Source organism: Piliocolobus tephrosceles, chromosome 13, assembly GCF_002776525.5.
Source record: "Piliocolobus tephrosceles isolate RC106 chromosome 13, ASM277652v3, whole genome shotgun sequence".
Taxonomy (NCBI): domain Eukaryota; kingdom Metazoa; phylum Chordata; class Mammalia; order Primates; family Cercopithecidae; genus Piliocolobus; species Piliocolobus tephrosceles.
The window spans coordinates 61,809,489-61,825,205 of NC_045446.1; the positions used below are offsets into that span (position 1 = coordinate 61,809,489).

A 15,717-nucleotide genomic window follows, 5' to 3' on the forward strand; every position below is an offset into this window, starting at 1 on the left:
AAGAAAAGACTACACACATTGTGTGGCTATAATAGAAAAATCATCATACCTGTCACAAAATCCAGATAAGCATGATTGGCTGTTTTCAGAGTTTTTATACTGAAAGTAGTTTACTTATTAACCTATTGTCTACTGGCAGCTAAGAGGTAGCAGGCATCTAAATTTAAGGAAAATTTATGGAGGGGGGAAGCTCTTGAGTAAACCATACAGCTATTTTTATTCAGATGGGGGTAATCAAACTTTTCTTTGTAGTCGTTCTTGGAACAGTTTGGTCCAGTTCATTAAATAACCAGGTGCATAGTTTGGATACAGGAGTGAAATAATTTATATGAGGTGAGGGTTTTTGTTTTTGAGACAGAGTTTCACTCTTGTCAGCCATGCTGGAGTACAGTGGTGTGATCTCAGCTTACTGCAACCTCTGCCTTCCAGGTTCAAGCAGTTCTCCTGCCTCAGCCTCCCAAGTAACTGGGATTACAGGCATGCACCACCTCGCCTGGCTAATTTTTTTTTTTTTTTTTTTTGGAGATGGAGTCTCGCTTTGTCGCCCAGGCTGGAGTGTGGTGGCCAGATCTCAGCTCACTGCAAGCTCCGTCTCCCAGGTTCACGCCATTCTCCTACCTCAGCCTCCTGAGTAGCTGGGACTACAGGCGCCACCACCTCACCCGGCTAGTTTTTTTTGTATTTTTTAGTAGAGACGGGGTTTCACCGTGTTAGCCAGGATGGTCTCGATCTCCTGACCTCGTGGTCCGCCCGCCTCGGCCTCCCAAAGTGCTGGGATTACAGGCTTGAGCCACTGCACCCGGCTTAATTTTTGTACTATTAGTAGAGACCAGCTTTCACTGTGTTAGCCAGGCTGGTCTCGAACTCCTGAGCTCAGGTGATCCGCCCACCTTGGCCTCCTAAAGTGCTGGGATTACAGGCGTGAGCCACTGCGCCTGGCCAAGGTGAGGGTTTTTTTGTTTGTTTTTGAGACAGGGTCTCACCCTGTCACCTTTACTGGAGGGAAGTGGCAGGATCATGGCTCATGGCAACCTCCACCTCCTGGGCTCAAGCAGTCCTCCCACCTCAGCTAACCGAGTAACTGGGACTACAATCCTCTGTCACCACACCAGTCCAACTTCGATTTTTTGTAGAGCCAGGGCTTCACCATGTTGCCCAGGCTAGTCTCGAACTCCTGGGCTCAAGCAATCAGCCAGCTTCAGCCCCCCAAGCTGCCGGGATTAGAGTTTGAGCCACTGTGCCTGGCCAGAGGTGAGGAATTTTCATCAAAGGTTTTCTGTAATCTTAGAAGTAGAAGATAGATAAGTAGGGGACCATAGAGAATAGTCTTAAAACGTAATCTCCAAGAGAATGTCAGGGCACCAGAATCTCTAGAATTTAGAGATAGAAGGCAGGGCATGCATAATTTGGAAAACATTTACTATTATAATGTTTTATATACCTCGAAGATAGGGGAAAAATAAACTTTGTAATGCAAACTATGGAAAATAAAGTCTTGTCTGGGTGCGGTAGCTCGTGCCTGTAATCCCAGGACTTTGGGAGGCCCAGGTGGGTGGACCACTTGAGATGAGGAGTTTAAGACCAGCCTGGCCAGCATGGTGAAACCCTGTCTCTACTAAAAATACAAATAATTAGACACATGCCTGTAATCCCAGTTACTCTGAGACTGAGGCTGGAGAATAACTTGAACCCAGGAGGAGGAGGTTGCAGTGAGCCACTGCATACCATTCCATTTCAAAAAAAAAAAAGAAAACCTGACAAAAATGTTAGCTTTTTAGGTGGTTGGGGTAGCAGACTGTGGTTATAATTTTTTGATGGGTATGATTCATAACCTCCTAGGTGGATCATATAAACATCTTGCCTCGTAGACCTGAAATACTTACTGATTAAAAGGGGGACTTAGGTTAAAAAAAAAAAAAGGTTGAAAACATTATTTTAAATGGATGGTTAATGTTGGGATCTGAAGTTTAACCTCAAATTATGAAGTTTAACCTTACTGTTCGGCTCAGGAACGTTGTAGATTAAAGATCATTTTACAAGGTTTATTTTATCATACAGTTTGAGGATATTGAATGAGAGTATATACGGTAGTTTGAATAGGCCTAAGTTTGTGGAATGATAGATTTTCTAAAACAATTACATTCCATTTTGTGCTCTTTAAGAAAGAGTGATAATGTTTTCTTCTTCCCAGCTTTCTGAAACAAAGACTCATTTTGAAGATGTTTAACAAATCATTTGGAACACCCTTTGGGGGTGGCACAGGTGGCTTTGGCACAACTTCAACATTTGGACAGAGTAAGTTTTTAAAAAGGATAAAAGGGGGAAACCTTAATTACTCTATTCTTACTAAGAACAAATCCACTCTGATAAGCTTTAGGTGGGAATTTTATTTATACTTTTGTATTTACAGCAAAGTCGTCTTGAAAAAATAACTAAGGTAAGATCTCTTTAACAGTTTTTAAGAAAGTAGAAATAAATTCTAAGTTTTCATGGCCTTCCTCTGATCATCAGTAGAAGATAACCTAAAATATTTGCATTATTTTGGTTGACAGAAAGTTATAATTTGTTACTGATTTTCAGACCAGAAAATAATTCTTTTAATGTTGAAGTCTAAAATGCAGACCCGGTGAACATGATGTGACATTCAGATGTCACAGAAGTGTTAAAATGTGGAAGTGTCTAATCCCCATCAACCCTCCTGAGATCTAACTCCCTTCCTACCCAGTATTGTATATGACTGATGTCTTATACATATCGTATATGACTAATTGCCTATAGCAATCCTTATTTACATTTAAACTTTTTTTGGAGGTGTTTTGTTGTTGTTGTTTTTTTACCAGAAAGCCCCCCCCAAAAAAAATTTTTTTTTTCCAGTAAAAACCGGAAACCCTGCTAGACAAATTCTAAAAGAACTGTGACACTTTGTTAAAAATGTTTATACTCATCCAAGGCTGGAAAGAATGGTATAATGAACTCTCATGTACTTATATCCCAATTTTAACAATCAGCATTTTCCCAGTCTTGTTTTTATCTCTTTCTTTCCAGGGGGAGGAGAGCATCTTAACAGAATATTTTAAATCCCAGAAACTTTCTCTACTTGATGAAATTTATTTATTTAGTTTTTGAGATAGGATCCTGCACTGTCACCGAGGCTGGTGTGCATTGGCAGTATCATGGTTCTCTACAGCCTCAACCTCCCAGACCCAAGCAATCCTCATACCTCAGCCTCCTAAGTAACTGGGACCACAGTTGCACACCACCATGCCTGGCTCATTTTTCTCAGCTCGCTGTAACCTCCACCTCCTGGGTTCAAGCAGTTCTCCTGCTTAAGCCTGCTAAAGCGAGGGGATTACAAGCATAAGCCACGGCACTGGGCTAAGGATTCTTTAAGAAGCATAACAAGCCTCTATCATACTTAATAAAATTAATAATAGAGGAAGTTTGTTTTGTTGTTTTTTTTTTTTTTTTTTTTTTGGGGGTGGAGTCTCACTCTGTCACCCAGGATGGAGTGCAGTGGCGCGATCTCAGCTCACTGCAACTTCTGCCTTCTGGGTTCAAGCAATTCTCCTGCCTCAGCCTCCCGAGTAGCTGGGACTATAGGCGCCCACCACCAGGCCTGGCTAATTTTTTTTTTTTTTTTTTTTTTTTTTTGTATTTTAAGTAGAGACGAGGTTTCACCGTGTTAACCAGGATGGTCTCGATCTCCTGACCTCGTGATCCGCTCACGTTGACCTCCCAAAGTACTGAGGTTACAGGTGTGAGCCACCGCACCTGGCAAGGAAGTTTTCTTAAGTGGCTCCTGACCTCTTTAGAGAACTCTAGATCCACGTCTGTGGTTTTTAACTAGAAGTGCCCGTCACAGTCACCTTTGGAAGTTTTATTCAAAATACATATCTCATCAAAAATTACAGAATTAGAATTTCTGGAGTTGAAACCTGGACGTGTGTATTTTGAAAAAGCTTCCCAAGTTGTTCTGATGTGTTCCCCTGATGAAAGACCATTTATCTCAGTGACTATGGAGTGTCACTAATTTTTTTGAATTTTTAGTAGAGGCGGGATTTCACCATGTTGGTCAGGCTGGTCTTGAACTCCTGACCTCAAATGATTCGTCCGCCTTGGCCTCCCAAAATGCTGGGATTACAGGTGTGAACCACTGCGCCTGGCCAGCACTTTTCTTTTTTATTTTTTTAACCTATGAACATCTGTAACTTTTATTGAAAAGTCACTTCTTTTGACTTCAAATTTTCATACTTACCCTGGGGACAGTGAATAAAATGTCTGTGGTTTGGTTTTTACTCTGTAATTCAAACTCTGATGGGATTTTGAAAAAATGTTTTCAATTAGACTAGTAGTTCAAATTCAGAAGTTTAAGAAATATTAAAACACCTTTTCATTTGGTCATCTTATGTAGATTCTATTCTAAATTCTAATTTAATCTGAATTTTGCTTTTGCAGATACTGGCTTTGGCACTACTAGTGGAGGGGCATTTGGAACATCTGCATTTGGTTCTAGCAACAATACTGGAGGCCTGTTTGGAAATTCACAGACTAAACCAGGTAAGGTCTTCATTTGTGATATAACTGGTTTGTTTGTAGCTGGTATAGGCATTGACTTAGCGGCTCTGATCTACTTAACTTTTTCCCTCCTTCTCCATCTCCTCAGGAGGATTATTTGGAACCAGTTCATTTAGCCAGCCAGCTACCTCCACAAGCACTGGCTTTGGGTTTGGTACATCAACAGGAACAGCAAATACCTTGTTTGGAACTGCAAGCACAGGGACCAGTCTTTTCTCATCCCAAAACAATGCCTTTGCACAAAATAAACCAACTGGCTTTGGGAGTAAGTAGGATATTGCTGGAGCTCTGCATCTAATAATTTGGTTTGCTTATTGAATGTGTTGTCTTTTCTCCTTTTTTATATGTTCATCTACCTTCTTTTCCCGCTAATTGGCAAAAATATGGGAAGAGGAAAACTTCAATATGTACTGAAAAGGTTAATAGGCTGAAAAGGAAGACAGCATGTACATCTCTATAAGGATAGAAATTTGAAGTACTGTTACTTAAGGGATATACAGAGGAAGAGCTTCCTGATGTAGAATGGCCAGAGAAAGGATGAAAAGCCAGGTCAGAGTAGTGTAGTTCATGTTAAAATGGGAGAATTTCAAGGAGGAATATGTTATAGTCAGCCGTATTGTGCTGCAGAGGCACCTTCTTGTCTCTGTTTTATATTTGGCATGAAGAGATTAGAGCAAGAATGACATATTGGACATGACATGGTTACTCCTCCATTCTTTGTCCCTGGCAGATGTTTTTATTTGATGGCTTTTTTCACTTTAAGTCCAAACATGTCTTGGGGATACTTCTCCACACAACACTATACTTTGAGGCAACCGCTGCTAGTTCATCAGGTATGCCTTATCAAATGATGCCATTCCTGGCACAAGAGTATAGAAGAATGAATATTTAGCCAGCCATCAGTATTTTCCAGAGGGAAAGTTGTTTGTATAACATTGAAATATTTAACCATAGCAATATGTAATGCAGTCTAAAGTAGTAATTCAAAAGAAATGTGCCTATTTGCTTTAAACTATATATTAAGACATGTTTTAGAAAGAAGTAGTAGCAGTTTGCCAGTGAGAAATCATAGTACTCTTTAACCTGGTAATTAGGATGTTACTAATTCTAAATATTGGCAATACATTTCTATTGCTTAGTGACATTTCTGGCACCATATGTATAACCTCTTTTTTTTTTGAGATGGAGTCTCGATCTTTTACCCAGACTGGAGTGCGGTGGCATGATCTCTGCTCACCACTGCAACCTCTGCCTCCCCGGTTCAAGTGAGTCTCTTGCCTCAGCTTCCCGAGTAGTTGGGACTTACAGGTGCCCGCTGTCATGCCTAGCTAATTTTTGTATTTTTAGTAGAGATGGGGTTTCACCATATTAACCAGGGTGGTCTCAAATTCCTGACCCTCGTGTTCCATCCGCCTTGGCCTCCCAAAGTGCTGGGATTACAGGTGTGAGCCACCGCACCTGGCATAACTTCTTTAGAAGTAGTGTCTCTGATACTTTCAGCAATATATTCCTTAGCAACAATTAAATTCATTTATGTGTAATTTTTTTTTAAACTCAGCTTTTTGGAAACGTAAAGTAATCCAAGGATTTGCTATTTCTTTATTAGTTTCTGTGAAGTAATTGACAATGGCTGCTAATTTTTCTGAAATTTTGGGGGGTGAAATTTTCCATTAACCTATATTTGATTTCTCTAATAGGACCACTTGTATATTTTAAAGTTTTCGGTTATGTGTAGGTATATGTCATAATGTGTGTAAATAAAATGTACTGTGACCACTCTTGAAGTCTGTGACAAGATGTTTTCAGAAAGACAAGTTCGTTCAGCATCTAGTTAAACGAGAAAAGGAGAAATGAGATAAAATTTATGATGAAACAAAGTATTTCTTTTAAGTTGTCTTCCAAGTGTGACCCTAGGTCTTTATGGACACTTACCTGACCAAAGGATTCAGACTTTGTTTCACTTGAAAGTTGTGAGCTTGGAAGTATGTATTTTTCTGTATGAAATTTCTGTTTGGGCCAGGCGCGGTGGCTCATGCCTGTAATCCCAGCACTTTGGGAGGCAAAGATGGGTGGATCACGAGGTCAGGAAATCGAGACCATCCTGGCTAACTACAGTGAAACCTTGTCTCTACTGAAAAAAAAAAAAAAATACAAAAAATTAGCTGGACGTGGTGGCGGGCTAACCAGTAGTAGTCCCAGCTACTCAGGAGGCTGAGGCAGGAGAATGGCGTCAACCCAGGAGGCGGAGGTTGCAGTGAGCTGAGATCGCGCCACTGCACTCCAGCCTGGGCTACGCAGCGAGACTCGGTCTCAAAAAAAAAAAGGAAAGAAAAAAGAAATTTCTATTTGAATATATTTACTTGGGAGACTTGAAAGGTACAATATTTCAGGATGTGAGACCAGGTGCAGTGACTCACACCTGTAATCCCATCACTTTAGGAGGCCGAGGTGGGAGGATTGCTTGAGCCCAGCAATTTGAGACCAGCCTGAGCAGCATGGCAAGAGGCAGTCTCTACAAAAATAAAAAAAAAAAAATTAGCTGAGTGTGGCGGCACATGCCTGTGGTCCCGGCTACTTGGGAAACTGAGGCAGGAGTATTGCTTGAGCCTGTGAGGTCAAGGCTGCAGTGAGCTGTGATTGCACCACTACACTCCATCCTAGGAGACAGAGCAAGACACTGTCTTAAAAAAAAAAAAAAATTGGCCGGACGCGGGCAAGCCTGTAATCCCAGCACTTTGGGAGGCCGAGACAGGCGGATCACGAGGTCAGGAGATCGAGACCATCCTGGCTAACACGGTGAAACCTCGTCTCTACTAAAAAAATGCAAAAAACTGGCCGGGCGAGGTGGCGGGCACCTGTAGTCCCAGCTACTCGGGAGGCTGAGGCAGGAGAATGGCATGAACCCGGGAGGCAGAGCTTGTAGTGAGCTGAGATCCGGCCACTGCACTCCAGCCTGGGCCACAGAGCGAGACTCCGTCTCAAAAAAAAAAAAAAAAATTGAGAATGTGAAAAAGTACTGTGGCGCTAGTGCCATAGCCCAATTCCAAAGTATCTTATAGATTCTTAAATTTCTTACTGTTATCATCTCATTTTTCTTATTTTTAGATTTTGGAACCAGTACTAGCAGTGGAGGACTCTTTGGAACCACAAATACCACCTCTAATCCTTTTGGCAGCACATCTGGCTCCCTCTTTGGGCCAAGTAGTTTTACGGCTGCTCCTACTGGGACTACTATTAAATTTAACGTATGTATTTTCTTCCAGTCTTTGTGGAATGTTTTTTCCCGCATGTATGTTTCTTTGCAGGATGAATAGTAAAATTGCTTCTCATCCAGCTTAGCTTGACACTTCCTGAACAATGTGTTAAAAACAAAATCTATAAATAGTTGTATAGTAGACAGGGAAACTTGTGAAATGCAAATCTAGATTATGATGTATATTTGAATTAGGCTCATCCCAATCAAATGTGTATTCATAAAATTTTATAATAAGCTGGTATAAGATAGAATTTGAATTTACTTTGTTAAAAATGTGCTTCTGAATGGTCAGCTATTGGTTTGGTTTGGTTTAGTTTGGTTTGTTTTGTTTTGTTTTAAGACGGAGTTTCATTCTTGTTGCCCAGGCTGGAGGGCGGGGGTGTGATCTCAGCTCACTGCAGCCTCCACCTCCTGGGTTCAAGTGATTCTCCTGCCTCTGCCTCCCGAGTAGCTGGGATTACAGGAGTCCACCTCCATACCCAGCTAATATTTTTGTAGTTTTAGTAGAGATGGCGTTTCACCGTGGTGGCCAGGCTGGTCTTGAACTCCTGACCTCGGTGATCTGCCCACCTCTGCCTCCCAAAGTGTTGGAATTACAGGCGTGAGCCACCATTACCAGCCTGGTCAACTATCCTTTGTGGAAATAAAGAATGGGGGCAAATAAGAGTAACTCATCAACATTCTGTACCAGATTAAAAATACAGGTTTTGTTGATGAAGTGGCTAAATGGGGCCATAAAGTTTGTGTGTGTGTGTGCCTTTTTTGAGAGGGGTTGAGTGGAGGGCTAGAGTGGAGGATTTTGTTTACAGAAACATATGGAATACCACTTGATGTAAATGTTTGGGGGATTCTTAGGGTACGCTGAAAGTGCAGTTAGCCTAATGGAAATCTTTGGCAGAAATAAAACTTGTTAAAATATACTCCAGAAAATGAAGAATTTCTCAGTAAATTGGTTAATTCATAGTACTAAATTTACAACCCCGAATTTAAAGTTAAAATATAAACAATAGTGAAAAATACTGTGTGATACCTTTTATAAAGCACAATAGTTGAGAAAACTGGCAGTACAAGCAGGAATCATTAGTTTTGCTTATTGTAAACTATACTTTTTCCTTGTAAGTTTATCAGGGAAAAACAGGTTTCCGTATTTCTTTTTTTTTTTTTCTGAAGACAGACTGGAGTGCAGCGGTGCAATCTTGGCTCACTGCAACCTCCGCCTCTTGGGTTCAAGTGATTCTCCTGCCTCAGCCTCCCAAGTAGCTGGGATTACAGGCACCCACCCAAGCTAATTGTTGTATTTTTAGTAGAGACAGGGTTTCACCATGTTGGCCAGGCTGGTCTTGAACTCCTAACCTCAAGTGATCCACCCACGTCGGCCTCCCAAAGTGCTGGGACTGCAGGCATGAGCCACTGCGCCCGGTCGGTTTCCGTATTTTTGTTGTTGTTGTTGCTGTTTTTTGAGATGGAGTCTCACTCTGTTGCCCAGGCCAGAGTGCAGTGGCGCAGTCTTGACCCACTGCAACCTCCACTTTCCGAATTCAAGCGATTCTCCTGCCTCAGCCTCCTGAGTAGCTGGGACTACAGGTGCGTGCCACCATGCCTGGCTAATTTATTGTTTGTTTTTTTTTTAATTTTTTAGTAGAAACGAGGTTTCACCATATTGCCAGGCTGGTCTCAAACTCCTGACCCTGTGATCCACCCGCCTCGGCCTCCCTGAGTGCTAGGATTACAGGCGTGAGCCACCGTGCCCGGCCCTCTGTATTTTTTTAATGCAATATTACAGGGCAGAATAGAAAGGAGAACTTAGATATAGAGGTTTAAATGTATATATTGGGTAAAACTTTCCTTGTGCATAATATTACATGTATTTTATCGTGTAATTGGATGGCTTAGGTTATGGGATTAATCCTTGAGTTTGTGATTACTTTGTTACTAACATTGATTTATTCAGATAATCTTCATGTGGGGAGAGATCAGAAATGCAGTATATTTAATCAAGTGCCCTTGAAACCATCTCAGTATAAAAGACCTGGGAGGACTAGTTTTAGAGTTCAGTGGTTGAGAAATTGTGTCTGAGAGAGTAGGAATATAAAACTTGGACCTACAAATTTGCCTTTATTTCTTTGCAGCCTCCAACTGGTACAGATACTATGGTCAAAGCTGGAGTTAGCACTAACATAAGTACCAAGCACCAGTGTATTACTGCTATGAAAGAATATGAAAGCAAGTCACTAGAGGTCAGTAAAATACAATACAGAATGTCAGTCTAACCTTTTTGATTCTATTGGAATGCAGCTTTTAAAAATGGTTTTGATTATCTTTAGGATAGAGGGGTTCAGTTTGGGTTTATGTAAAAAATTAACAACCAAATTATTTTTAAAAATCAAGTATTATTTCTAGGTATCTACTTGTTTAGGCAGGGATAATATTCAGGGATATGTGAAGGTATGGTCTTTTTTTTTTTTTTTTTTTTTTTTTTGAGCTTTTTTGCCCAGGCTGGAATGCAGTGACACAATCACAGCTCACTGCAGTCTCAGCTTCCCAGGCTCCATGTCCTTAGCCTCTCAAATAGCTGGGACTGCTGGCTTGTGCCCCACGCCCAGCTAATGTTTAAATATTTTTTTGTAGAGATGAGGTCTTACTATGTTGCTCAGGCCGGTCTCAAACTCCTGAGCTCAAGTGATCTTTCTTCCTCGGCCTCCCAGTGTGCTGGGATAACAGGCATGAGCCCCTGAGCCCGGTCTAATCGTCTGTTCTGATTGGGTGTTGCTTCTGTTACTGGGCAATATGTATGTATGCATATGAAGTTGTTTTTAGTAAAATTATGCAAAGTCATACAGCTTAATAAAAGTTTTTCTTCTTTTTTTTTTTGAGCCAGTGTCTCACTCCGTCACCCAGGCTGGAGTGCAGTGGTGCATCTTGGCTCACTATGACCTCTGCCTCCCAGGTTCAAGCAATTCTTGCACCTCAGCCTCCCTAGTAGCTTGGATTACAGGTGTGGGCCACCACACCCAGCGAAATTTTTTTTTTTTTTTTGAAACGGAGTCTTGCTCTATTGCCTAGGCTGGAGTGCAGTGGCGTGATCTCAGCTCACTATAAATGCTGCCTCCTGGATTTAAGCAGTCTTCTACCTCAGTCTCCGGAGTAGCTGGGATTGCAGCTGCACGCCACTATGCCCGGCTAATTTTTGATTTTTTTGTAGAGACGGGATTTTGCTGTGTTGGCCAGGCTGTTCTTGAACCCTGGCCTTGTGATCCGTCTGCCTCGGCCTCCCAAAATGCTGGGATTACAGGCATGAGCTGCAGCGCCCAGCCACATTATGTACTTTTTAATAGCTATCTTTCAACATTGAGATATTCATCTGTGTTGTTGCATGAAGTTAGTTTGTTCATTCTTATTGTTTATGTAGTAGGTTGTTGTACGTTGTGATAGTCATTCCTGATTGTAGTGATTGCTTCTTTCTGCATACCAAACTATGCTTGCTTTATTGGGCTGTGCCAGGAGCATACTGACTTGAGACAAAATTGGTAAACTTTATTCTTTTTCTAAACTTTTTGCCCCACAGAATCTGCATCTTTTAATTCACTGTAATTTTTATTTTATTTTTATATTTTAGGGCTAGGGAGAGTTAGGATTATTTTATGGCATTTTACCGAAAGAGTGTATTGTTTGTAAAAGAAAACTGAGATTAAGATATGATTTACTCTTTGTCTTGTAGTTTTACGATAATTATGGTATGAATTTTAGTGTCTGTTGGAAATGTTTTTCTTTAATGATATAATGTCATTCCTTAGTTTTCTCTCTTGTAATCATGGTTCCTATGTGAAAGTAGAGCTTGAATACTAAATTCAAGTATTTAGCCTCCTAAATATTTTTAGCTACTACATATTAAGATTAGAAATATGTTTTCCATCCCTTCAGGAACTTCGTTTAGAGGATTATCAGGCTAACAGGAAAGGCCCACAGAACCAGGTGGGAGCAGGTACCACAACTGGCTTGTTTGGGTCTTCTCCAGCCACTTCCAGTGCAACAGGACTCTTCAGTTCCTCCACAACTAATTCAGGCTTTGCATATGGTCAGAACAAAACTGCCTTTGGAACTAGTAAGCACTTGATATCATATTAGATTATATTGAGGAGAGACAGATAACTAAAACTAAAACATAATTGCCATTTTGGGTTAAGTGCTATGGAGAAAAATAATAATTCTGGGATACCATAGGAATAGGGAGGAATGCCTGGATATATGTGGGGAAAGGGAGAAAGACAGTTTAAGATGAAGATGACTAAGAAATACTTCACATGAGAAGGTGATGTTTGAGCAGTGACGTATCTGAAGAAGATGAAAGAGCAAGTTGTACAGATTGCTGGGGGAAGAACATTCCAGCTAGTGGAAACTGAGTCTAAAAACTCTTGAGTTTTGGCCATTTGAAGAGAGGGCAAGGGAAAATACTGGGGGATATGGGACCATATTTTATATGACTTTGTAGACTAATATCAAGACTTGAATTTTTACTTGATTTAGGAAATCCTGAGAGTTGTTTAGACAGAGAAGTCATGTGATTGTGAGTTAAGGATGATTCTAAAGTCTCCTATATTGAGAGTAGGTGGCAAGAAAGAGTAGAAACAAATTACTTAGAAAGCTGTTACCAACATGAGAGGTGTTAGTGGCTTGGACAAGGATGGAAAAGAGGCCAAGTGGGGTGGCTCATACCTGCAATCCTAGCACTTTGGGAGGCCAAGGCAGGTGGGTTGCCTGAGGTCAGGAGTTCAAGACTAGCCTGGCCAACATGGTAAAACCCTGTCTCTACTAAAAATATGAAAATTAGTTGGACATGGTGGCAAGTGCCTGTAATCCCAACTACTTGGGAGGCTGAGGCAGGAGAATCGCTTGAACCTGGGGGGCAGAGGTTGCAGTGATCCTGAGATCGCACCATTGCACTCCAGCCTGGGTGACAGAGCAAGACTCTGTCTCAAAATAATAAGGATGGAAAAGAAAAAAGATGAGGTTCTGGACCCAGTTTGATTCTAGAACTGATGGGATTTGCCGATGGATTGGTTTAATGTGGGATGTGAAAGAGGAGTTAAAGATGATGACTAATTTACTTTACAAAAATACTACTTTTGCAAAAGTAATGCACATATATGATACAAAGTTCACAAAATATAGAAAACTAAATAACCAGAGGTTATATACTTTGCTTCTACACTTTCCCCAGCCACCAGTTTGCCTCTGTATAGAAAAGCAAAAATTAGAGCTTTTCATAGCCTTCTAAAGAGATGTACATACACATACACACACAAAAATACATATTTAAGTAATACTTAACCTACTTTTTCTTTTCTCTTTTTGAGACAGGGTCTTAGGTTCTTACTCCTGTTGCCCATGCTGGAGTGCAGTGGTGTGATCACAGCTCACTGCAGCCCCGACTTCCTGGGCTCAGGTGATTCTCCTACCTCAGCCACTCTATAGGCATGTGCCACCACACCCAGCTAATTTTATTTTATTTATTTATTTATTTTTTGAGATGGAGTCTCACTGTTGCTCAAGCTGCAGTGCAGTGCAACCTCCAACTCCCAGGTTCAAGTGATTCTCCTGCCTCAGCCTCCTGAGGAGCTGGGGTTATAGGCGCCCGCCACTATGCCTGGCTAATTTTTTATATTTTTAATAGAGTTGGGGTTTCACTACGTTGGCTAGGCTGGTCTCAAACCCCTGACATCAGGCGATTAACCAGCCTCAGCCTCCCAGAGTGCTGGGATTATAGGTGTGAGCCATGGTGCCAAGTCCTAATTTATTTTTTAGACGGAGTTTCGCTCTGTTGCCCAGGCTGGAGTGCAGTGGTGTGATCTCAGCTCAGTGCATCCTCCACCTCCCGAGTTCAAGCAGTTCTCTGCCTCGGCCTCTGAAGTAGCTGGGATTACAGACGCCCACCACCATGCCTGGCTGATTTTTTTGTATTTTTAGTACAGATGGGGTTTTACCATCTTGGCCAGGCTGATCTGAACTCCTGACCTCAGGTGATCACCCATCTCAGCCTCCCAGCTTGCTGGAATTACAGGCGTGAGCCACCGTGCCTGCCAGCATTGGCTAATTTTTGTATTTTTAGTAGAGATGGGGTTTTGCAATGTTGGCCAGGCTGATCTCGAACTCCTGGCCTCAAGCAGTCTGTCTGCTTCAGCCTCCCAAAGTACTGAGATTACCAGTGTGAACCACCATGTCCATCCTAATGTACTTTTCAATCTTGATATTCCATGATTTAGTTTAGTATGTGTTTTATTTGTTTGTTTGTTTGTTTTTGAGACAGAGTCCCACCTTGTTGACCGGGCTAGAGTGCAGTGGAGCAATCATAGCTCACTGCAGCCTTGAACTCTTGGGCCCAAGTAATATTCCCACCGGTCTGCCTGGCTAATGTTTCATAATTTTTTCTGTTTTTTGGTGGGAGTTGGAGGACACTGTCTAGCTCTGTCACCCAGGCTGTCATGCAGTGGCTCCATCACAGCTCCCCACAGCCTCAAACTCCCAGGCTCAAGCCATACTCCCACCTCAGTATCCCTAGTAGCTAAAACCACAGGCACAAGTCATTAATGCCTGACTAATTTTTACAATTTTTTTATAGAGATGGGGTCCCATTGTGTTGCGTATGCTGTTCAGGAACTGCTGTCCTCAAGTGATCCTCCTGCCTTGGCCTCCCAAAATGTTATTACAGATGTGAGCCACTGTGCCTGGCCCATATTCATTATTGAATATTACATATCGGACTCTGGGCTGGATATATTCATGTAAAGAAGCAGCCTTTGTTCTCAATAACTTAGACTAGCAAGTTTAAAATACACATGCTGACTTCTAGTGTATTATCTTGTAAAATAGAAGGAAGCTGTGGACTTACAAGGGAAGATCATTTAGCCTAGTTAGACTTCTTGGGGTCAGGGTGTTATTACAGAAGTTAAAGTTTAAATCTAGAAGCCGGGCGCGGTGGCTCAAGCCTGTAATCCCAGCACTTTAGGAGGCTGAGATGGGCGGATCATGAGGTCAGGAGATCGAGACCATCCTGGCTAACATGGTGAAACCCCGTCTGTACTAAAAAATACAAAAAACTAGCCGGGCAAGGTGGCAGGCGCCTGTAGTCCCAGCTACTCGGGAGGCTGAGGCAGGAGAATGGCGTAAACCCGGGAGGCGGAGCTTGCAGTGAGCTGAGATCCGGCCACTGCACTCCAGCCTGGGCGACAGAGCAAGACTCCGTCTCAAAAAAAAATAAAAATAAAAAAAAAAACAAATCTAGAGTTAGGTGAAGGATGGAAAATGAAAAGGTTATCAAGTAGTGAATGAAGGGTAGTAGATAACATAAGGACTTCAAATAACTGGACAATGAAGGTTTTGTATTTTGGGGTGTTTACATTTTTTTTCTTTTCTTTTTCCTAAAAGGTACAACTGGATTTGGAACAAATCCAGGTGGTCTCTTTGGCCAACAGAATCAGCAGACTACCAGCCTCTTCAGCAAACCATTTGGCCAGGCTACAACCACCCAGAACACTGGCTTTTCCTTTGGTAATACCAGCACTCTAGGACAGCCAAGCACCAACACCATGGTAAGGAAACAGACCGTTATTTACCTCCAGGTCTTACTTGTAGAGTTAAGTAATAATGTCTAACTAGCAAGTTCTGCCTCTGCTGCAGATCTTAAGAGTTGAGGGTATTTAATGAAGGAAAGAGAACAAAGTCTTAGAATAATTAAGACCTAGATTCTAGCCTGGGCTCTACTCTTTAATTGTTGAGATGCTATTGAGGCGGTCACTTATCCTTTCTGAAAGTATTTTTCTCATCACTAAGTAGGAACTACTTAGTGGGCTGGACTTGGCCCTCTTGAAGCTATACCTTGGAAGATTAAC

At 41.7% G+C, this 15,717-nt stretch overlaps 1 protein-coding gene and 1 non-coding gene across 9 annotated transcripts in view; one reads left to right on the forward strand and one right to left on the reverse strand.

Annotated features, from left to right (window-relative positions):
• The window catches only part of NUP98 (nucleoporin 98 and 96 precursor), a 124,334-nt gene that overhangs the window by 15,552 nt on the left and 93,065 nt on the right, over nucleotides 1-15,717 (forward strand). For all 8 annotated transcript variants that reach the window (XM_023209572.2, XM_026447484.2, XM_023209576.2 and 5 more), the window contains exons 2-8: nucleotides 2,192-2,295; nucleotides 4,456-4,557; nucleotides 4,664-4,840; nucleotides 7,681-7,820; nucleotides 9,961-10,068; nucleotides 11,753-11,933; nucleotides 15,254-15,417. In XM_023209572.2, coding sequence (XP_023065340.1) covers nucleotides 2,220-2,295; nucleotides 4,456-4,557; nucleotides 4,664-4,840; nucleotides 7,681-7,820; nucleotides 9,961-10,068; nucleotides 11,753-11,933; nucleotides 15,254-15,417 — 948 coding nt within the window. In that variant the 5' untranslated portion in view covers nucleotides 2,192-2,219. The remainder of the gene's footprint in view (nucleotides 1-2,191; nucleotides 2,296-4,455; nucleotides 4,558-4,663; nucleotides 4,841-7,680; nucleotides 7,821-9,960; nucleotides 10,069-11,752; nucleotides 11,934-15,253; nucleotides 15,418-15,717) is intronic.
• LOC111540997 lies at nucleotides 2,865-2,923 on the reverse strand. The gene has a single exon (XR_002731131.1). It is a non-coding gene; the product is annotated as a U7 small nuclear RNA (small nuclear RNA).